General features: G+C 50.0%; 1 protein-coding gene across 4 annotated transcripts; it reads left to right on the top strand.

Moving 5' to 3' along the window:
- The first annotated feature begins 278 nt into the window (after nucleotides 1–278).
- Nucleotides 279–22,957, top strand: RBSN (rabenosyn, RAB effector). 4 transcript variants are annotated; one of them, XM_043886224.1, is made up of 12 exons: nucleotides 279–669; nucleotides 2,390–2,713; nucleotides 6,843–6,983; nucleotides 9,154–9,254; nucleotides 10,170–10,215; nucleotides 10,341–10,502; nucleotides 11,837–12,078; nucleotides 13,361–13,431; nucleotides 15,768–15,854; nucleotides 17,089–17,191; nucleotides 18,191–18,295; nucleotides 18,936–22,957. In XM_043886224.1, exons 2-12 carry the CDS (start codon nucleotides 2,566–2,568, stop codon nucleotides 20,079–20,081), a joined length of 2,352 nt encoding a protein of 783 aa, XP_043742159.1. In that variant the 5' UTR covers nucleotides 279–669; nucleotides 2,390–2,565; the 3' UTR covers nucleotides 20,082–22,957. The 4 variants fall into 4 exon arrangements, with proteins under 4 accessions (XP_043742159.1, XP_043742160.1, XP_043742158.1 ...); XM_043886225.1 differs by having other exon boundaries at nucleotides 279–649; XM_043886223.1 differs by having other exon boundaries at nucleotides 279–584.
- Nucleotides 22,958–23,746: the final 789 nt, after the last annotated feature.

Raw genomic sequence — 23,746 nt, forward strand, 5'->3', positions numbered from 1 at the left:
AATCAACCCTGAATATTCATTGGAAGGACTGATGCTGAAGTTGAACTTTCGGTACCTTGGCCACGTGATGCGAAGAGCTGACTCACTGAAAAGACCCTGATGCTGGGAAAGATTGAAGGTGGGAGGAGAAGGGGATGAGCGGGTTGGATGGCATCACCACTCGATGGACATGAGTTTGAGCAAACTCCGAGAGAGACACCGAGAGAGGATTGGGAAGCCTGGCGTGCTGCAGTCCGTGGGGTCGCAAGGCGTCAGACATTACTTAGCCGTTGAACAACAACCCCAACTTCCGGGGTTGGGAAAAACGTAAAATCAAGGAGCGTCACCCGGCCACTCGTTCCGGCGCCTGCGCAGAGGCCGCCGCTGCGCTGTTCTGGGGAAATTTTTTCCGGCCTCTCGACGACTCGGCGCTCCTAGGTCTTTTCTCCCCCGGTGTTTTGGTTTCGGTGCCGCCGCAGGCGTGCCTGCCGAGCGCCGAGCTGTTGATGGAGATGGCGGCCGCGCCCGTGTGAAGGCTCGCGGAGGCCCAGAGCCCGCCTCTGAGGACTGGACAAGCCTGCGCGCCCGCGGGAGTTCCAAGCCGGGTACAGAGAGGGGCAGGCGAGTCTCCGGGCCGGGGCGCCGTCCCTCTTCGGCAAGCAGACAGGCGGTTGGTGGCCCTGTGTTGTGGTGGGTGTGACTTGCGTGGTGGGCGCCGGGCCTCTCCAGCCGCGCGTCCCGCCCGAGTGTCCGCGGTGCTTTTACTCCGGCCGTGGCTGCGCGGGGGCGCCTTAGCGGACTTGGGTTCTGCGGCGGGGGGCTGCGTGGTCCCAGGGGGCAGAGAGCGGCCGGCGGCTCTCGCGCTGGACGAGGAGATGCAGGAACCGTGGGCCGTATTTGGATTTCGGACAGGATTTCGGGTATGAGGGGCTCGCTTGTGTGTGGACGTGGGGCCCAGCTAGGTGGTCTGTTGTGGGTGTTTGGTTTTGTGATCTTAGAGTTCGTTCATTCATTCATTCCCTCCCGGGGCGTTACTAGGATCGTCGGAGGTTCGTGCCGGGTACTGACCCAGCGGGTGTGGTGGAAGAACGTGGACGTGGCCTCTGCCCTCACACAGCTCACAGGCTGTGGGTTTTAGTCGCTTTGTGTACCTGTGATTACAAATTGAGGTTAGTGCTGTGAAGAGAGGTGCAGGGCTACGGGACAGGAGAACACCGTGAGCAGCGCTTTTCCGAGGACCTGAGGGTGCCTTGAGATTTCGGGAGTGTTTTGGATTTGCGGCTGGTTGGGTGAGTGGGAAGAGAAGAGGCTCACGTGAGCCTCTGGCTAGGAACTGCTTGTTCTTTCAGCGGCTGTCTGGAAAAGGGGCTGAGAAGTGAGTGTGTGTAATCATCGGGCTTTTTCACTGGAGGAAGAAAACAGGAACCTCGTGTTTCATTTGTTTATTTCCTGGGTCACCGACCCGTTTCGCTTTGGTGACTGGGCAGTCCCTCTTCAGTGGCCCTGTAAGCGGGTCCATCCGCAGCTCAAAGCTGAGGTTCATACATCCTCCTCACTCTCCACCCTCGTTTGTGGCCTCAGATTCTTGAGAAATTTCTCTGCTTTGTTGGAATGGTTTTGCCTACGTTTTCCCTATGGCTGGGAGTCTTTCCAAGTTGACATTGAAAGTGACTTTGTCCAGGCTGGATAAAACTGAAAATGTAACTTATTAAACTCTGAATTGTTTAAGCACCAGGTTCTTTTATTTTTGAGGCAGGGAGAACGTTAGGCTTGCTGGTTTATAAAGTCTAGTAAGTTTATTGGAGAACAAGTATTGTACAAACATAAGGCACAAAATATATTTTTCTTCTTTTGATAAGTATTTGTGTTATTTTCAGTTCGAGGCTATCAAAGTAAATTTTTCTTTCTGATCGCTGAAGTTTCTAATGCTGTTCCTTAGACTGAAGTTGGAATTTCTTTTTGGTTTCTAGGATAGATGCTATCCCTTTTACATCAGTGCATTTCTGACACAGATGCAAAAACTCCATATATGTAGTTGAATAAAATGGTCAAGGGAGAGAGAGTAAAGTAAAAACTTGCACTTGTTGAGAACTACTTCAGACATGGTATACACATTATGAAGTTGGAATAAATGTTAGAGAGTTGACACTTTTGATGTTATATTTTTCTTTCTTATCTTCAGGACTCTGTGCTTCCCCCTTTATTGAGTTGCTGTTGTCCAGTGATGGTCTCTTATCTTAGAAAGTTTAGGTTTTCGTCTAAGGATTTGAGAAAGCAGTTTGTATTCTCAGACTTGCACTGGAAAACATTAAGTACCCATCTTGAATTGTGAAAAGAACAAAGAAGGTTCTCAGTTGCTGCTAATTTGCCTGAATTTGTTCCCCCCTCCCTTTCTTTTTTCCTTTCTTAGGACTTCTACTCCAGAGAGGACACCTCATCCAGGACTATGATGCCACTTCCCCATCGTCTGGGTGTTGCTGGATCCCTTGTCTAAGCTAATGCTGCGGGATCCCTTGTCTCTTGTGGAGGAATCCAGCTGACTCCTGGCATGAAGGCCCTGCGTTGTGGGGGTTGAGAGGGACACCCATGGCGTCCCTGGAGGACCCAGGAGAAGTGAGAGAGGGCTTCCTCTGCCCTTTGTGCCTGAAGGACCTGCAGTCTTTACATCAGCTGCGGTCACACTATGAGGAAGAGCACTCCGGGGAAGACCGCGATGTCAGAGGGCAAATTAAAAGTAAGAGGCTAGGATTTCCTGCCTATCCTGTTCTGTCACCGGGAGCTTTAACTTGTGGGATGGTTTTTATCAGCTCCTATGCTTGCCACTGTCAACTAAAAAAAGATGTACAACTTGAGAGTTGTGAGTTAAGTTTTATTTGGGGCAAAATGAGGACTGCAGCCCAGGAGGCAGCATCTCAGACAGCTCTGAGAGACTGTTCCACAGCAGCAGTGGGGAAGGTCAATATATAAGGCTTTGGTGAAGGGGGAATTCAATACCATGAAGTACTCAATTTACAAAAGGTTTTTTGTTAGTTCTGAGGGTCTGATGTCACCATGAAGGGATTTAGAGCTTCTATAGATATGAGGAGATGCAAGGATTGAGATAATAAAATCTGTTCCTAAAAACCTCCAACTATCTAAAGACCTGTCCCACCACATTCCCTGGAGCACAGAGGGCCTCCCTCCACCCTGAAGTCCCTCAGGGGTTGTTGAAGGTCAACAGCTGGAGCAGTGTGGGGTTCAGTCTCCATAGAGGCAGATGGCAAATGCCTTTGTTGTTCAGTTGTTGGCAGTGCTCTTGGTAAGTGCCAGTTTGTAGTTGACACCACCATCACAGGATAAATAATGGTAAATTAATAATAACAATAATAGAGAACATGTTTCTAGTGTTTTCCTTGTAGCAGGCATTATTAAAAACATTCCCCTGCATTAATTTCATTGAATTCTCACCATAACTATGTTGTCAGTGAGCCCCATCTTACTGATGAGAATTCTAGACACACAGAGACAATTTGCCTACACAGTGAGGCTTCACACATAATGTGAAGCCACACAGTGAGGTAGAGCCTGGCTTTGAACCTAGTAAGTGTAATTACTGTTCTCTGCTGTCTTTTCCTAGCCTGTTTGAATTACCTAACTGCCAGTGCCAGAGGGTTTTGGGGTGGAATTCCTTTCCTTTGCCCTGTAAGCGGAGGCACACTGTCCACCGTTTACCTGTCACAGATTCAGGCCTCCCTGCCACCCTTACTTCCTTCACTGTGCCCTGCCCTGTGGAGCGCAGGGAAAGGAAGGTATGGCTGAAATGGGAGGAGGAAACCCCACAAAGGTGAAACTTGGTGTCTTCCAAGTTTCCAAACTTGGTGAGCTTCCAGGGACCCTCACGTCCTAAAGGGTTGCAGAAAGAATTTTTGAAGATAATTTTTGCTGTTCAGAGTATTCGTTTCCTAGACTTCAGACTGTAACCCCTAAGTACGATGCTGGTGCCCTGGAACTCTCTTTCCTAGTGATTCAGTTAACCGCCAGCCACGCTTCTGAAGGCAATGAAATTAAAAAGGTCTGATGGCATATTCACAGCTCTGTGTTGGGTGGGCGAGAAAGGAGTGATCCGTGTGTTCCTAAGTGGACTTTGGCTTCCACACCTGTCAGTCACACGCCCCCGTAATCAAAATAATCTCACTCCACGTCTCACTTTTCAGTTCAGAAAAAAAGGTTGTTGAAATTGAAAGTATTACTATTTATAACCCCTGACAAAAAATATGACAGTTAGACATTTTCAAAATCCTGAAGGCTGCGATGGCCAAGGCAGCTTCTGGCTGCAGAGGCTGGAGCAGAGGCATAACTCTTAGGAGACGAAAAGAAAAAGAGAGAAATGTATGTTCTTTTACATACATTGTCATTTCATCAGCTCTCCCAACAACCCTGCAGGAAGGTGGTTGATCTCATTTTACAGAGGAAAAGCAAGACTCTGAGATGTGCAGCGGCTTCTCCAAGGTCATGTAGGGGTTGACAGAGCTAAGCCTTGACCCTGTGTCTTCCATCACCTCTGAACCTAATGCCTCTCTTTGCCCGTGGCATCACAGCTGAGGTGAGGCCCTGTATTCCCATCACAGCAGACACTGCAGCTGGAAAACCAGCAAACAAATGCACTGCTTGTCTGAGTGGCCTTCGGACAGCTGAGGGGCTCCGTGGTTTTCAGTGAACGCCCAGGCTTAGTGTCGGCGGAACTGGGCCGTGTGCTGGGATTCTGCTAGGACTTTGGTGCCAGTGGCTAGAGAGGTTAGAGAGTGGTGTCCTCACATCGCTGGGACGGCTGCGCTCTTGTTAGGGAAAATGGGTAAGATTATTGATGAAATAACAGATAACAGGACCTTTTGTTTCCGACTGAAAGGAAGTGAGGGTTGATCGTGAATACTGGCTAGAGAGAGACTGGAAGTTACCAGATTTAGTTCTTCTTTTCTGTCTGTCTGTTTCTCTCTGCTTTTCTGTTTCTGCCTCCTTTGAGAGACAGTGAATTTCTTGTTGGCTTTGGCTGCGAAGGGAAGACGGGCAGAATGAATCAGACGCCTAGATTTTAGTCCCCTCTCCTTTCATCTGGCTCATAATCACAAAACATTTGTAAGAAGTCAAGACGTGGGCTTTCTTCTCAACTAATGAAAGGGAGAAACGTGGCACTGAGCTGAAGAAATACTTTGGGCTGATCAGATACTGGAAACCACGTCTCCACATGGAGTTCCTTGCTCCTACCTCCTGCTTCCTTTACTTGACTTGTGGACGCTTGGAAAACCCAGGACTGGAAAGAACTCTCAAAGATGATGCCAGCTAAGGGGCCAGGCTGCGAGCACTAAGGCCTGCTTTTATTCAGAAGGGCGTTTCTCATTTTCCTTTTAGCGTTGGTCACACTGGAAGCCTGCAAGAGGGACCTTCTTTGGTTGGCTCAAGCTTTGGTTCTAACTCCAACATAACCTCTTAAAAGTAGCCTCACCATCCCTTCAAGGGCAGGTTACGGGCTGTTTTCTCTCCTAACTCCCAATATCTGACATCAGAGGAACACTATGTACACAGCCCATGGTCCTCCTGGTGCCTTCACTAAGCTTACTTTATTTATTTTTTAGATTATTTTATTTATTTATTTTTGATCTTTTGGGGACTGTTTTTCCGTCTTGTTTTTAATTTTTATTGCAGTACAGTTGCTTTACAATGTTGTGTTAGTTTCTACCAAACAGCAAAGTGAATCAGCTATACACAGGCATCCCTCCCCCTCTTTTTGAATTTTCTTCCTGTTTAGGTCACCACAAAGCATTGAGTAGAGTTCTCTGTGCTACACAGTGGGTTCTAGGCTTGCTTTGTAGCTGCCTTCTGCCCCAAAGCCATACAAAACCTTTCAGGAAGGAGTCATTGCCTGGTCCATCTTGAATTGAGGACATGTGCCTTGTCTGAAATGCATTTTTTTTTTTTAACAAAGCATTTTCGGGATACAAGGGCTGTCAGTTGAATTTAACTTCCCTGATTCTCTCTGTTCCTCTTAAGATCAGCCTCTTATTTGGGAAACTTGAAATCTGGAAGCCACTCTGGTGTTCATAAAGACTCTGATTCTATTTGTCTTGCTGGAATCTGGGAGGCAAGACCCAAGGCTAGGGAGTGACTTACTGGGGGTAGACGATGCTCTCCATAGTGTCCTTACTCCTGCTGGCTAGCTCTCCCTTTCCATCTTTCGAACTCTTGACTGGGCATTTTTGTCCTCATAGAAGCACATGGTTCCTCGAGTGTCCTTACTTGGCCTCCAACTGTTACCGTCCTTGAAGTTCTTGAATTTTATCTGAAGTCTGTTTTGCAGCCCTAAGATTTTAGACTAGAGTAAATTGTAACAGTACTGCTGAAATCACAATCTGCAGCTTTCTTACGGAACCCGAGACCCAGGAGTTCCTCTCTGTACTACACATCCAGCATGTATAGATCTTTCACAGTACATATCCAGATCTTTGAATCCAAGAGTCTTTACCTCAGAACCAATTTTCTGGTAGGGTTTGCTAATGTTCCTCAGCCTGCCTTTGAGTCGTTGAGTCTCCCCTTAACTTCATAATTGATTTAAATCAATGATTTTTTTAAGCAGCAAGATCCCTATAATGACATGGGCTGGAGGATGGAATTGGAGCAGTAAATGGGATTGGGACACTGGTCCTAGAAGTTTGCCTCCTTTCCTCACTGCTTCTGTCCTGGGGGAATGAAGGAACCCTGATACAGGAGAGTTCACGAAATGCACTGGGACCCTGTTGATAGGTGAAACCTGAGTGCTCTTCCTGTGGCACCTCAACACTCCACTGGGTATTCTTCATGGATTCATATGGCGTCTGTTCCATTTTTTTAAGGTCTTGTCCAGAAGGCTAGGAAAGCAAAGAACAGGCTGTTGAAACGGGAAGGAGATGATCGAGCTGAATCAGGCACCCACGGATATGAGTCTTTCAGCTATGGAGGGGTCGATCCTTACATGTGGGAACCCCAGGAGCTTGGTAAGAAATGCTTTTCATTCATTCATTCATTGTTGAGCATCTGTATGTTTTCAGAGTTTGCTGAAGAGACACCAGTAAACCAGCATGGTCTTAAGCTTCCCATGACCTTTGTGTCCTAGTAGGGGGAGATAACTGACAAGGATGAGCTGGGCATTTGAACACAAAGCATTACGGCATTAGGCACCACATAAATCTTACACATGGACTCTCATTTAATTGTTACCGAACTCCATGGGGACCTGCCCAGGGTCAGACAGCTGGGGCGCTGCAGAACTGGAATAGGAGTCTCTGATTGTCAGTCCGGACATAGTCCATTGTCTCTTTTCATGTAGACATTACCTGCCTACTGAAAAGCACTGAGTCATGCAGCTTAATTTTCTGAAGTGTGTAATTATGGTATCAACTACTTGCTTTCCGAATTATCATCTTTTAAGGGTAATGGAAATAATCTAAAATTTATTTTGATGATGGTTGCACAAGCCTGTCAGTAAACTAAAACCCATTGATTTTGTATGCTTTAAATGGTGAATTGTATGTATTTGAATGATAACTCAGTGAAGCTTTTACCAAAAAGATCATGCCACATGGAGCTGAACTAACTTATCTTCCATGTCCTTTAACTGTTGAACATTAGTGATCATTAATATAATACTGTTCATCCATGTGATGGATAAATAATGATTCTTTTTTTTTTTTGTAGTACTTTGTTATACTTTGTTTGCTTTTTGGCTGAGCCATGTGGCTTGTGGGATCTTAATTTCCCGACTAGGGATCAAAGCCACAAGCCCTGCACTGGATGCGTGGTGTCTTACCCACCAATTGCTAGAGAAGTCACATACTGCTTTATTATACTGTGATACTCATTATCTTGTTCATCTTTCATAAAAGCCATGTGAGGTAGGAAGGATAGTGATGCTCATTCCATTTAAAGTTAAATAAGATTTAAAAGTCAAAGTCAGTTCCATGACCACACACTGGCCAAATTTTAAGAGCTCAGTCTCCATGTGTGGCCAGTGGCTAACATTTTAGAGAGTGGAAATGTTTTTTCATCATGGCAGGAGAAAATAAAAATAAGACTATATGCATATAACTATTTGTTACATGTGAAAGACAATTAAAAACATGAAGGAGACATTTTAAGTGTATGAATTCTTATTAGTTTTTTGATAACATATTTCATGATTGCAAGTGTTAAATTTATCAAGGTGATGTTTCAATTAACTTCCCTGATTTAACAACTGAAGGAAGGCACAAATTGGAAAAGGTCAAGTGAATGGCAAATTTTCAGTTAATGCTTATCGACACTCCTAAAAATTTGAAGCTAAATTTTAATTAGATGTTAAAGTATGGCTAGGATGAAGAGAATAATGGATGGTTAAGAATCTAGTATAAAGATGTAGATACAGTGAAGTACCTACGTGAACAAGCCGTCATTGGGAGGAAGAAATGAATTGAGTGCTGGGAGGGCTAGGGGGCAGGGCCAGCTTGCAGAAGCAGTGTGAGATTGAGCAGGAGCTCTTCAGACGCTCTGAGACAACAGGCTACTCGGTTCCATCTGTGTGAGGATTGTCCTAGGTCTTGGCTGTGGACTGAGGATGCTATCAGTTGAGCTAGCCCCACAAAGGCATCTCTTACCATTTGCATGTTGGGGGCTATTTAGAGAAAGGTTGTGTTCCTCCTGATGAAAAAGCCATATTGTACCAACTTTGAAAAGTATAGGAAAAATAGCCCATAATGTTATTTCCTTTTTGTTTAACAAAAGTTCACATGCCGGGCAGTGTTCTAAGGATTTTATAAATTTAACTTCTTTAATCCGGATAACAGCACTGTGCAGTAGCTACCCATGTTTTCCTCATTTTATAGCTGAGTACTCCAAGTTAAAGAGACGTTAAGGAACTTGTCCAAGGTCACACAGTTTGTGGCAGAATTGAGCACAGGCTGGTTCCAGAGTCCAGGCTCTGTCCTTGAGGCCTTTCTTAACGTACTTTGCGGCCCCAAGGTGACCGTAGTCAACATTTTAGCAAACTTCCTTCCGTTTGCTTTTCTAGTTTTTACATTTTTATTAAGACTCTAAAATCCTAGATTTTTGGCTTGCTTTTGAAATTCAAGGTAGGGAGGCTCCCTCGGAGAAGTGACAAGTCATTTATGTTGCCTCCCCCCTTTCTTCTAGGTGCTATGCGAAGCCACCTTTCTGACTTCAAAAAACACCGAGCTGCCAGAATCGACCACTATGTTGTTGAAGTCAATAAATTAATAATCAGGTTAGAGAAGGTAAATTTTTTTGTTTTAAAACATGTTTTTTTCCTGCAAGTATAAATTCTTTGGAGGGAAAAATTACACTTCTGCAGCACGCATCTTGTCTTAAATCTATTGTGTTTGTCTGGCGCTGGCAGGAAAACACCCTACGTAGAGTGGTGCTGAGGATGTGGAGCCCAGTTCTAGCCTGGGCTGGTTTTACAGAGGGTAGCAGCCTGGGTCGATGACCGACACATACCCAGCTGCCCTCTTCCTTCCTGTGAAGCCCACTTGACTGCCTGGCAGCCTTCTGCCTTCAGATCCTTTACTCGTTTGGGGGTCCCAGGCACCGTCACACGAAGGGGTGGAGTGGGTGATACCGTGTGATGGCAGACAGGCTGGTAGCCAGGAGCGGGAGGAGCACCCACCAGGACCAGCATGTGGGGTGGGAACCTCTTGTCCTGTGGTTGGTTTAGGAGCGAGTCTTCAGCACCATGACCGCTGTCTTTGAAATCAGCCCTGAAAATGCTTGTGTATCAGCTGGGTTGTGAGATAGGCCGACATGGCAGCACCACAGGTTCAGCTCTCTGCCTGCGCTTCGTGGGGCAGGAATATGGTGTCCGCTTTCATTGTCCAGGAGGGCTGTGGAGAATCGGGGGCTCCCCCTCGCCCTCGGTAGCCACCCCACCGTGTCCTTGCCTGCCCCTGGTTATTGCTTCCGTGGGCAGCCAGCAGTCGAGAGACTGGAATGGGTCATGGGAAGGGGAGTGCCTTCCAGATGCAAAGCTAGTCCTCTGTCCCCCGTGAAGTAGTTTTTGTGACATCGTGGGGTTGGAGATGACATAAGACTTGAGTGATGCCTGTGTGCTCATTCCCACTTGATGCTTCCGCCTGTAGACAGTGTATCCACCTCCAGATTCATTCCTTCTGACCCTTTTTTCTCCTTGTCAGCTGACTGCGTTTGACAGAACAAATACCGAGTCTGCGAAGATCCGAGGTAACTAACTCGCGAACTTTGCTCACGTTCCTTCTGTTCTTTATTTTTCATCCTGACCCGATCTCTCTTTTTTTTAAATGGCCTCCCTTCGTGTGTGTTTGGTTTTTGTCTTCTTCTTCCCACAGCAATAGAAAAGTCCGTGGTGCCCTGGGTCAATGACCAGGATGTCCCTTTCTGTCCGGACTGCGGGAATAAGTTCAGCATTCGTAACCGCCGCCACCACTGCCGCCTCTGCGGGTCTATCATGTGCAAGAAGTGCATGGAGCTTATCAGCCTTCCCTTGGCAAGTAGGTGACGTGGAGGCAGCCTGGCCCCGACGACCTGCGGAGACCAGCCCCTGGTGGGAGACTGGGGTCTTTTTGTTTCAATGTATGGCCCATGGGACCTTCATTCATTTACTGTTGATTCCTTGAGGCCCACTACAGCCTTGGCAGTTTGCTAGGGCCCAGTGGAGCAATGGTCTATAATAGAGGTTCGCCAACTTTTCCCATAAAAGACCAGATAGTGAGTATTTTAGGCTTTGTGGCTCACGTCCTGTCTGTGTGACATTTCTTCTTTATTACACAGCCTTTTTGAAGTGTAAAAACCACAGGTAGCTTGAGGGCCATACAAAACCAGGCCGGACTTGGCCTGCCAGTCGTCGTTTGCCCACGTATGGTCTATCAGTATCGTCTATTCCTCCAGGGTAGGAGGAACCCAGTGGCCCAGGACTTTGAATCTCAGCTGGTGAAAAGTTGCTGGAGATGATCTCAAGGCGTTTTGGCTGACTCTGGGATGTGTGGGGTGGTTTTGCAACCCCGCAGAGTTCCGCTGACTCTGCACGTGCTGTTGGCTGCAGGGCGTCTGGGTAACGTGGGACGGGGCAGATGTTTCCTGGGTGGGGGCTCTGACGTCCAGTGGGCACGCGTCACCTTGGTAAGTTCCCTGTCTCCCCGAGACGACTCCCTGTCTCAGCTGAGCCATATTTTGGGGACAGTCTTCACCTTCCTTCTCTTGGGCTGATTAACTGATATTTACTGGGCAACTGCTGTGCGGTAGCCCTGTGGGAAGAAACCCGTAGGGATGCAGCTATGAAAGACAGCTCGTGCCCTCGGCATCGCAACTGCTTGGGCAGCTCTGGGCTGTGCGTAGAGCTGTCATCACACGCAGCAAGTGGGAAGTGCCCCAGGAGGAGCGCCGTGGGGGGAACTGATAGGCGGGCAAATGGTTTTTGCCTCAAGGAATCGGGGAAGGCTTCCTGGAGGATGTGCCATTTGAGCTGAGCTCTGGCAGGGGTAGCAGTTGGGGTTTGGGCATCGGGGAAGGCTGCGGGGGACGGTCCAGGGAGAGCCTGGGTGTGTCTGGGCAGCTGGAGAAGGGGAGCAGGTAAGCTGGAGGTGGTAAGGCCAGATTGGGGTGAGCGTCAGAGCTTCAAGGATAGCCTGTCCTTGGCTCCTGGCTCTCTGCTGGAGGCGCTGGGCATCCAGCCCTCTGCAGAGCCTGAGCCCCGGCAGGCAGAGGTCTGGGTGCCTCTTGCCCAGAGGCAGCATCTGGCCCCCACCTGTGGACTCCACTGCTGTTGTGGGCAGTGGGGTGATCTAAGCTTTGGGGTTCACTGCTGCCTGTCCTGTGTTCTTTACAGACAAGCTCACCAGTGCCAGCAAGGACTCACTGAGCACTCACACCAGCCCCAGCCAGTCACCCAACAGTGTCCACGGCTCCCGCCGGGGCAGCATCAGCAGCGTGAGCAGTGTGAGCTCTGTCCTGGACGAGAAGGACGACGACCGGATCCGCTGCTGCACACACTGCAAGGACACGCTTCTCAAGAGGGAGCAGCAAATCGACGAGAAGGAGCACACGCCCGACATCGTGAAGCTCTACGAGGTGATTCCTGGGCCGGCTGAGTCCGATTTGAGAGGCCGGGCTGATTGTCATATGCACGCCTGCAGATTTTGAAGAATGCTTTGTGAAATCGTTCCTTTCAATCGTTTTTAGTTTCTGCCAGAGGGCACTAGCTAGGGCCCTGAGTGAGTCGCAGAGTCACTGGGTGTGTTGCAACAAACTTGCTACCTTGCCCTCCCTGCCCACTTGAGAGTTGGAGGTTGGCGCTTTCGGTGGCCCGGGGCAAGAGGAGGAAGGCTGGTTTCCATGCAGTGTAGACAGCTTCTGTGGTCAGAGCAGGAGCAGGAGCTGGTGGTGAATGGTGGACCAGAGGGTCCTAGGACACTCACTTGGGAGTTTGAGAAACTTCCCAAAAAAGAAAAAAAAAAAAAGAAACTTCCCAGAAGTGTAGAGCTTCCTCTTTTGAGTCCATAAAATGCCTTAGCTCTGGTTACCACCAGCGGCCCTGCAGGGCCTTCAGTAGCTGCTGCATTACAGGAGCAGAGTGTGGTCAGAGCCTGCGGTTTAGAGTCGGACTGGGCGTGAGCTTGACTGCCTCCTAACCCGGATGAGGCCTGCAGGCTGAGAAGGCTGAGGCAGGAGGGTGTTGGGCAGGGAGGTGATAGGAAACGGGGAGGAGGAAAGCAGCCTGGCAGCGGAAGGAAGCAGCTTGAGCAAAACCGGACAGGGGAGGAGAGAGTTTTTGTCTGGTCATCACTGAGTGGTAACTGTTAGCAGTTCTTCCGGTCCCAGTGGCTGTGTTTCTGGAACCACCATGAAAACAGTCAGACTGCTAGAAGTGGTGTTAATTAAACCTTGCTGCGCTGCAGACATTGCCGTTGTCCACTGTTGTGCGGAGCTCACGATCTGACAGTCTCTGTAAACAGCCGCCGAGCTTGTGGTTTCCTGCTTTTCTGAAGGGAGCCCTGGCCGTGCCTTGTGCGGCGTCCGGCGTCACCTGGCAGATAAAGGCCATAGCAACTGATATCTTCTCGCTACCTTGGTGAACTCACATGACTTGTGTCCTGGAAGGTCTTGCTCCTGTCAAAAACATCTGGTCAAAGTTCACCCTTCTTTCCTTCCTACAAGATTTTCTTGTAGAGTAGGTCTGTAAATCAGGAAATTGATAACAGTGAACAGAACAAAACTAAAAGCCACTCTCTGCTTTTTTTTTTTAATTTAGAAAACTGCACATTTTATATACATCTCCATTGATTCTGCATAACCTTTTTGTTGCATTTTCTGTACCTTGAGACACAACTCACCTCTTCTTTTTTGTTCTTAGAAATTACGGCTTTGCATGGAGAAAGTTGACCAGAAAGCTCCTGAATACATCAAGATGGCAGCATCATTAAAGTAAGCTCTTCCTCTATGTTTTACTGACTCAGTGGTGACTGTTTTCTGTCATTTTAGGTCAGTTCTTTAGTAGCTGAAAGTGTAGGCCCTGCCCCTTTCCCCTCGGTGCTCACAACTAGACGCCACAGCCCCTGGCAGCAGACGGTGGAAGTGCGGGGAGCCCTGTTTCTTGAGCCCTTTCAGCCCCAGTGTCCCTGACTACCCCGTATATTTACGCCCCCTGGGTCCCAGTCCTCTTTGCACCCCTTGCCCGAGACCGCTGGCCCTGAAGGAGAGCAGGGAAGGGCCCCAGTCCCTTCTCCGCCTGCAGTTCACCGAGCAGTCATGTGACTCAGTGGGTCACACTGCCTTCCTGTGAGTTGGTGCGAAGAAGCGTAAACCTCCCCGGGATGGCGGGGAGTCGACTCGGAGCATCTGCCGCCTGCTCCTTTCCTAACGAACTCACTGGACTCAACACGCCCTCCTCCCGCCCCTGCCCGTGGGTTTGAAATTAGAGCAGGCCTGCCTTCTACCTGGACGCCAGCAAGGACAGCTGTGTTCCTGGCATCGTGCTGGCACCTAGCCTCTCCTTAGGACGTTGTCACCCGAGGGCCTCCTCTCCCAGTGTGCTCTTGGCTTTTTTGCTTTGTGCTTTAGACACAATTGTGGATCAGTGGGCTCTCCTCTCGCTAGAGGGGAGCTGCCATCGCTGAGAACGTTTCCAGGTGTCTTAACTCTTCCTCCCAAGACCAGTTCTGAAGGGCTTCGAGTGAGTGCGTTCAGTCTGTCCCTCATTCATTCAGGGGATGTTTATCAAGCACGCGTTGGGTGCCAAGCACTCTTCTGGGTGCTGGGGCTGCAGCAGTGCATAGCCAAGACAGCTTCATTATCACGGGAGCGCAGACCATAACAAGTGGGCAATAACACCCAAGGTAACGAAGCCCGGCCTGATGGGTGCCCCGAGGATAACACGGTGGGTTGATGTGCCTGGGACCAGGGCAGCGATTCCAGATTTAGGCCAGCCCTGTTATCTTCCACATGACTTGGCGATATCGAGACAAAGTCCAAGTCCTCTTAGTTCTGGTCTGATGTTCTTTTTGCAAACTGTGCAGTTAGAGATGATGAAGCAACTTTACTGAATCTGTAGATTACAGAACACGCCAGGATTTTTCCAGCCAGGATTGCCTGATAGAGGGAAAACAGGTAGACCTGGCAGTTCTTTTATTTAACTTTACTTGCTGCTGCCTCAGGAAGGGAGTTTAGTGGCTATAGCTGAGGCTGGATTAATAGCTGGGAGATCATCTGAAATGTTTCTGTTCTCAGTAAACCTTGTTTAGGCTCGTCCCATGTGCTAGTTACTGGGGGTGTAAAAATGAAAAGCCATGGTCACTGCATTTGGCCTTCAGCAGTCTGGTGGGAGTGTGTGTGTGCTCTTGGTTGCTAAGTGATGTCTGACTCTTTTCCACCCCATGGACTGCAGCCCGCCAGCCTCCTCTGTCCATGGGATTTCCCAGGCAAGAATACTGGAGTGGGTTGCCATTTTCTTTTCCAGGGGATCGTCCTGCCCCAGGGATCGAATCCAGGGTCTCCTGCTTGGCAGGCAGAATCTTTACCACTGAGCCCCCAAGGAAGCCGCCTGGTGGGAGTGGCAGACTCGTAAATGAAATCCTAAGACCACATGATAACCGCGTTGTTCCTCTGAGACTGAGGTTAAGCTCCCACTGGCCTTTCCTAACGTCCCCTCCTCTGCTCTCTGGGTAGTCTTTGAGGAAAGAAAAGTGCCTTCTCCTCTGGTATAGTGTAAGCAGCTCATGTATAAACCATTTCATCTCTCTTCCTAGATGCACAGAAGTTGTTCAGAGAAAGTGTTAGTAGGCTGAAGCAGGGTCAGTCCTACTTATTTTGACAGTGAGCTTAGGAGCTGGCCCCATAGGCCTTGGCACTAGTTTTCCCACGGCATTGGCACATTAAAAGCGATTTCTAGTTAATTAACACTCACAATTTGAAAAGGAACGAATATTGCATTATATTAAAGTGACAGTGAAAGTTGCTCAGTCGTGTCTGTTTGTGACCGATGGACTATACTGTCCATGGAATTCTCCAGGCCAGAACACTGGAGGGGGTAGCCTTTCCCGTCTCCAGGGCATCTTCCCAGCCCAGGGATTGAACCCAGGTCTCCCACATTGCAGGCGGATTCTTTACCAGCGGAGCCACCAGGTGGGGGAGTCCAAAATGCCGTTTGAAGAGAATTAACTGTCCCCCTCTCTGTGAGGCCTTAAACTGTAGAGCCTTTTACACCACTGTCTCCGTTCAGTGCAGTGAAACTTAGATCAAACATCTGCCTTATTTCTCCCTAGTGCCGGAGAGACAACCTACAGTCTGGAACACGCCAGTGACCTTCGAGTGGAAGTGCAGAAAGTGTATGAGCTAATAGATGTGTTAAGGTAAGGTCTGTTAGGTGACGTTCGTACCTGTTGCCTTCAGTGGAGGATGTGCTGGGTTTACGGGGTGGTGGGCGACCAGCAGACCTAGCTTACCTGGTCCTGCTGATCGGGGGTGTGTGTGAGGAGGAGGCTGAGGGGGCTGCCAGCTCCGGACCTCAGTGCGTCTCAGTAACTGTTGCCTGAGGATTTTTACTGTTCGTGATTGTTACAGGAACGGGAGCTGATTGGCATCAGCTGTGTGTCGGCTGTTTCCACACAGAGTGGCTCCTGTGTCCTACCACAGTTACCCTGTGACGTAGAGGGTAGCACCCCCATTGCATAGGTGCAGGAATGCCCCACAGCTAGCCAAAGTGCTGGAGCCAGAACGGAAGTCCAGGTTCTTTCTTCAATTTGACCACTGCTTTTTTTTTTTCTTTGGCTGCACTGTGTGGCTTGTGGGATTTTAGTTCCCCAACCAGGGACCAAAACCAGGCTTAGGGCAGTGAAAGTGGCCGAGTCTTTAACCACTGGATCACCAGGGAATTCCCAGCTACTGCTTTTTAACTGTGGGTTGGCTATTGGGGTTAGATCAGCCCTTTGCAGTGTAGGAAGTACTCTGACTCAGAGAACAGAGATACGGAACCCTTGTCCATCTGTACATGAAAGACTAGCTACATAGGTTGCAGGGTTAGATGCAAAATGAAAATGTAGGTCCCCTGATCAAAGTTAAGAATTGTAAGGGACTTCCCTGGTGGTCCAGTGGTTAGGAATCTGCCTTCCGAAATGGGTTCAATCCCTGATCGGGGAACTGAGATTCCACAGACCACAGGGCAGCTAAGCCCGTGTGCTGCAACTACTGAGCCCTCGCCCCACAACTGGAGAGATGTCTGTGTGCCACACCCAAGAGCCTGCAGCAGGAACTAGGGCCTGATGCAGCCAAATACATAAATAAATGTGAAAAAGGAGACTTGTGAGACAGGGAGCAGAATGTTAAACTAAGCACAGGGCTGCTCTGCGGCACCGGTCACGGGCCCGAGGTGGCTGAGTGTTTGTCGTTTGCCCCCGTGCTTGTTTGGGGCCTTGGGTGCAGCCATCGGGTAAGAAATGGGCTTCACCCGCAAGGGCATTTCAGGGGAGCCTTGAGCCCATTTCTCCTCATCGCTTGCCAGCATGCAAGCCTGGCAACTCGGGATTCTCCATCCATGTTTCTGAGGCTGGCCGTGCCTCTTACAGCGACGTGTTTGTTCTCATGCAGTAAGAAGATCTTAACCCTAGACGTGAAGCAGGACCCGCCGCCACATCCGAACGCTCTGCGGCTGCAGAGGATGATCAGATACTCGGCCACACTGTTTGTGCAGGTAAAGCCGCCGCACTTCCACCATCAGAGGGCGGACAGGCCCACGGCTTGCTTGTTTTCTGTTCGTACACTTACTTCTCTTTAGGATTACAAGGGTGTCAGCCACATCTAGAGAAAAATCTGCATGTCAAAGAAAAGTGACACAGACCCTGCTCTGAGTATGCGCCGCCCTTTATGTAGCTGTTCCCCTGTCCCTGCGCATTTGATAGGCTCCCACTTCTCTGCTGTTGTGAGGAGTGCCTGGTGGACCTGCTTGCACAGAGCATTTGCTCCTCTGGATAAGCTCCTGGGGGACTCTTCCTGGGCTATTGGTCTGGAGGATACAGTGATTGTTCAAGGGCCCACTCCACTTGGGAGACTGCATCTGAGTCGTCTCGACCTCAGAAAGCCCTTGTGAGAGTCACAGTCAGTCCCCTGTGGGGCCCTGACGGAGATCTACGTGTCCTGTTGGGTTAGTTATCTGACACCATAATGCAGAGTGAGGCCCTTCCTGCTTTTGATGGAGGACTGTATTCCATGGTCGTTGGTGGGTGCCCGCTGCAGCCCAGGCGGTGTTTTAGGTGCTGGGTGTCCTGATAGACCGTTCCGTTCTCATAAAGCTTGTATTATAGAGGGGATAGATGAGAAAGAACAGAACATATGGCTTACGAGGGTGGAAAGGGCTGCGGAGAACTGAAAGGAGGGCGTGGGGGTGGGGCTCAGATGGCGGCTTACGGGTGTGTTAATAGACAGGGAGGGCAGGAAAAGGCCTCACTGAGACGGCAGGGAACCAAGGTGTCTGGTGCTGATCATCTCCTAATGAAAAGGCTGGCCCTTCCAGAAGGACGCTGGCACGGACCCGATTTCAGGGTTAGGTCCTTCCCTGCTCTGCTCGTTAGGGTGGCTGTCCGAGACCGACGTGACATAGCTTCAGCAGGCTCTCATTAGGGAGCTTCAGATTCTTTTTTTCTTTTTTTTCCCGCGGAAAGGGTTTAAGTGTAAAATTGCTGACTCCCTACAGGAAAAGTTGCTTGGTTTGATGTCACTGCCGACCAAAGAACAGTTTGAGGAACTGAAAAAGAAAAGGAAGCAGGAGATAGAGCGGAAGAGGATCCTGGAGAGGCAGGTGAGTGAAACTCAGGGACGCTGGCATCTGGCTTCTTCCGAGCGGCTGCCATGAGCACAGAGGCCTCCACAGGCTCCCGGGAGGTCCCGTGAGGTTGTCGTTAAGTCAGAAGCTCTTATTCGCTCTGGCTTGTGTTTTCCTTCTGTTCTGGCCTCTCGCATTTTAGAAATCAAATAATTATTTTCCTCCCAAGGCCCTATTTTTCTTTCAGAGGCTCTCCTGATTCTCTCCTGTCTAGAATACCATGGAGACTGGCAGTCCCGCCCCCAGCACAGGCTGAGACGACCCAGACACCAGGGAGTTCTTAGAGTGCTTGGAATATGCAGCAGTAAACAGAATAATACGTGTATTTACGATTGTGTGGGATTCCAGTGTAGATGAGTGGTAATAGACCTCAGAGGTTTAAGATAAGTGCTTAGCCAGTGAATGTGAGATGGAGAGAAGCTTACGCCTGAACTTAATGTTGTTTGTTATTTTAATTTTGAAAAAGCATGGTTTGAGTTTAGCAGCGGGATATTGTAGCCCTGAGGTGGGGAATTGGGGTCTCACTGGAATGGGGATGGTGTGACCGCAGTGGTGGCTGGCAGTGTGGCTGTTGGCCAGGTGACCGTGTTTCTTTTTGGCTTTGGTGTCTTCCCAGGCTGCCCTGGAATCCCAGCGGAGGCTTGAGGAGAGGCGGAGTGACCTGGCATCGCGTGCAACCAACGGGGAGGTGGTGCCCCCTCGGAGGGGTCCCGCCCCGCCGAGAAAGGCCGAGGGCTGGCTCCCGCTGTCGGAAGGCCAGAGGCAGAGCGAGGACCCGGACCCCCTCCTGCAGCAGATCCACAACATCACGTCCTTCATCCGGCAGGCCAGGGCCGCGGGCCGGACGGACGAAGTGCGCACGCTGCAGGAGAACCTGCGCCAGCTGCAGGACGAGTACGAGCAGCAGCAGACGGAGAAGGCCATCGAGCTGTCCCGCAGGCAGGCCGAGGAGGAGGACCTGCAGCGGGCGCAGCTGCAGGCGCTGCGGGCGCGCGAGCGGGCGCGCGAGCGGGGCCAGGCGGCCTCTCTGCACACGCGCACTCGGTCCCTGGACTTCCGCGAAGTCAGGCCTTTTCAGCTGGAGCCGGGCAGGGAGCCGCGCACCCACCTCGCGCACGCTTTGGATCTGGGCTCTTCCCCAGCTCAGAGCGGCACTGCCACCAAGACCTCTCCACCCAGCCTGGCACCCGAGCCCTTCCGAGGGTGGTCTGGGCCCCCAGCTCTGGGCCGGGAGTTCCTGCCCCAGAGCACCCCGTCGCAGCGCAGTGAGGCACCCTCCCTGAATCCCTTCGATGAGGAAGAAGACCTCGCCAGCCCCTCAGCCGAGGGCACGGCTAGCCCTCCTGCTCCGGAGCCTTCCCTTGGCCCGCCAGCCCGCCCGCTCCGAGAGTACAACCCTTTTGAGGAAGAGGAGGAAGAGGAGGCCGTGGCCGGGAATCCCTTCGCTAGGCCAGACAGCCCCGCCCCCAACCCCTTCGACGAGGAAGATGAGCACCCCCCGCGGACACCTGCATCCCCCCCTGTTCCTGGCAACCCCTTTGAGGAGGCCCCCTGCACCAACCCCTTCGAGGAGGACAGTGATGGCGGGCGGGAGGGCGCCGAACCCATCGAGGAGGAGCTGCTGCTCCAGCAGATCGACAACATCAAGGCGTACATATTCGACGCCAAGCAGCGCGGCCGCCTGGACGAGGTGGAGGTGCTGACGGAGAACCTGCGGGAGCTGAGGCGTGCCCTGGCCAAACAGAAGGGGGGCAGCGACTGACCAGGCCGGGCAGGGGCCCACGCAGCAGGCGGGAGGGCTGGGGGGCGTGGAGGAGGAGGGCGGCGTCTAAGGTGCCTGCAGGTTAGCAGGGAGGAATCCGCTGTTTGGTGCTGGGCACTTGGAGCTTTTCCCGTGACAGCTGAATAATAAAATGGGAACGAGAACAGGAAGGATCAGCATGCATTTGCTGTTTTTCCTGAATTTTTCTAATAATTGGGTTTTCCCCGTAGAAGGGACATGGAGCCTTCACTGCCGAGGTGTCACGAGTGCGGTTCTGTTGGGCCCTGGTCGGAAACGGCTCCCGAGTGCAGCTCGTGCCTCCACTCGCTCCTGCCTGGCGTCGGTCCGTTTGCAGCCTTTTATAGGGCCCTTCCTTTAGACAAGACACAGCAGAGAGCCCTTTACATCTGTCTCGGTTCTGGCGGAAGTCCGTCCCATCAGACTGCGTTCCTTTCGCCTGGGACTTCCATTGCCCTCCTGGGCGCGTCCTGTGCGATGGCAGGGGAAGGTCTCACTGTGGAGGCAATAGTTTAGACCCAGGAAAGCCCCTCTTAAGAGGGGTGATGGGGGTGAGGTTTCATCAGGGTCTCTCGCCCTCTTCCTTTCAGTTCTTATTTCTCTCTTTCAGGAAGTTAATCTCCCAGTGCAGGGTTATCACTGTGAGTCTGTTCATGAGCTTTTTAGAGAACAGCAGTTTTTAACTTTTTGGCTGATAGAAGTAGTATACTTTGGGAGCAGAGTCTCTGTCCAGGTGTTGCTCTGTGGAACTGAATGACCGCTGGGACAATTGTCTGTCCCCGGAGAAAGTGTCCTCTAGAGCTTTGGCACAGTTACTCTGATCTGGGCTTTTTCAAAGGTGCCAGGCTATAATTTAGGAGTTGGTGGTCAGGAAGCCCTCGTGGAACCTTGTCAGAAGAGCTGACGTCCCCTGAGTCGGAAGGTCAATGACAGTACCTTCTAAGGCTCGTCGATGAGCCTTTTTGTCTTGTGGGTCATCTTGTGCTGACCGTGGGCGCTGGTGAGATACTCTCTCACCTATGTTTAGTAGTATTAAGAAATTAAATGGGGAATTCCTTGGTGGTCCAGTGGTTAGGACTCCGAGCTTTCATTGCTGAGGGCGTAGGTTTAATCCCTGGTCAGGGAATTAAGATCCTGCAAGGGGTGTGGTGTGGCCAAAAAAAAAAAGTAAAATGTTTGCAGGAGGCACAACCAGTATCATTCTGGTAGAACTGCAGTGCTTGAACTCTTCACCAGTTAAGGGCAAAAAGGGAAATTGTGCATTTTGCTTTGGTGCTTAGGTTTACAGGGACATGACCCTTAACTGACATCTGACATCAGATACCCAAGTGTGCTCAGCTCTGGGTAGAGTTGCTGCAGTTACGCTTGTTAACTAATGAACAATAACTGACCACTAGTCACTTTATACCCATAACTAACTCTGGCTCTTATGGTCACTGGTTACTGGTGTAAGAGCTGAAATTTATTTTGTCTCATTTTGGGAAGACCCCTATTGATCTTGGGAATGTCTGAAAAAACACTGTGGTGTAATAGTAATCTCTGTTTGTGTTGACACTATTCACATTTCTTTAGCCCCTGCTGGCTCTTTGGGCTGAATGAAGAGGTCCTGTACGGGAGCATGGCAGTGGGGAGTGGGTGTGCGGAGCGTCTATGCAGGACCTCTTGAGTTTGGGTCCTATTCACAAAGGAGTGCGAGTGGGTTACTAAGGTCAGCCAGTTACCAGCCTTGCTGATTGTCATGGTTTTGGGAAGCTGGCAGTCAGGCATCTCAAATGCTGCCTGGTACAGATGTCCTTACCCCTCAAGATCAGTGCCCTTCATGCTGTTACTCTCGAGGGACCTAGGGATGACTGCATGCTCCTCGATGATCAGTCTGTCCTTTCTCTCTGACTGAGAAGAAGGAAGCTCTCTGCACCAAAAAGCAGGTAGTTCTCGGAGCCAAGTGCTGCTTGCCCTCATAGTTATTTTTCTAATGAGAATATATCTCTTTTAGTTAGCTGGTGGTTTCAATTAAAACTAGTTTACCAAACATACCCTTTCCCTGAAATCAGCTGCAGGTAGCAATCTGTTAGTAACTTAAGAGCACTGAGAACCAGACCTATAAAAAACATGTTTTTAAATTTAAGTAAGAATCACTGAATATACTAAACCCAAAACAAACTAAAACCCTCTGATGTGATTGAATTCCTCCATAGCTGCATTCTCCTGTACTCACAGACATGACTGGAGTCAGAATTCTCTATCCCTCCATTGTACCATTTCCCGGAATTCGTAGACCCCAAGATGGGCACAGTGTTGGACTTACAGGGATGGGGGAGCATCATGGAAAAGGTGGCCTATGAATTGCAACCACAGCTTCAAGTTTTTCCCTCATGTCAGTGTTTCACCCATCCTACATCCCTTCACCATGGACCGCTCCATCCATCTCATCAGAAAATGAGCAAGTCCTTGATCCGTCGTTGGCAGATGTCCGTAGACACAGGTCATGTGTGGAAGAGACTCTGGGGATTCGGGCATCAAATGAAGCTGACTTTCCCCTTTTATGCCTTGATTGTATTTTCCCTTGTCTAATACACTAAGGACACTTACTCATTATACTCGCTGCTCGATGTGTCTCTTTTGTCCAGATACTAAAACGTACCTGAGTCACCAAGAGCCATGTGGTAGGCTGGACGTTGGCATAGATAGGCGGTGGGACTCAAGGTGAGAGGCTGCTCTCCAGTAGGTCACCGGCTGCAGTAGTAGATTGTGCTGGTCACCTGACAATGACGGTTGGAGGGTCAGTGGTTTGCATGTACTACTCTGGGGCCTTGTATTGGAACCTTTTTAAAAAATAAAATAACAAGATATTCATGGTTGGGGGTGTGTGTGTGTGTTTGTGCACACCAAGAATTACCAGATAACATCTGGTCATTTCCTTAATGACTTCTGAGTACAAGAAAACAGCTCCAGCTCCTGTGTTCCTGTGTGGTTATGGCCTCCAGACAAAACCAGGAGTCTTCCCAGGGGGTAAATACGGGTTCTAGTTCTGCCCTTATGTTCAGTGATTCCTGCAGTGTTGATTAAATGAACTGTCTTACACAGGTGTCGTGCCCAAAGGTGGTAGAAGTGGGCAACGGGAAAAGAGAGGAAGCTGCTATGTGGGTCTTTGATGCTGCCATCACTTGGACCTTTGAGACCTCCCAGGACTAAAGCAGGAGGAGGTGATGTTTAGGAGAGTGTGGGGTGTCCTTTAGGCTGCCACTCCCATGCTAGTCCACACTCAGCCTCCAGCAGTTCATCTGGTGTTCCAGCTCTGGCTCCAGTGGCTTCTGCTGCAGGTAAGCAGATCTTGGCTGTCACTCTGCATTCACCTCTCTAGATTTCTAGGTGGTAGTCGGCCCTGCTGACTCCATTCTCTGGGGTCCGAAGAGTCACTGGCTTTCAGTTTGCCCAGCTTTCTCATGTAAGGACAGGTGTGACAACTACCAAACTCTTCATGTTTCTGAGCTGAAGCTGGAAGTCCTGAAGGCTTTTTGAAAACCATGCTAGGCTACTGAAGAGTTTTAGGCAGAAGAGCTTTTGACCTTAAAGTTCAGAAGAGGTGCTTCCTATGGATGAAATGTCCTCCCTAATGTTAGAAACTTGAGTGTACACGAAGCAGGACA

The sequence above is a fragment of the Cervus elaphus genome, chromosome 24, assembly GCF_910594005.1.
Source record: "Cervus elaphus chromosome 24, mCerEla1.1, whole genome shotgun sequence".
NCBI lineage: Eukaryota > Metazoa > Chordata > Mammalia > Artiodactyla > Cervidae > Cervus > Cervus elaphus.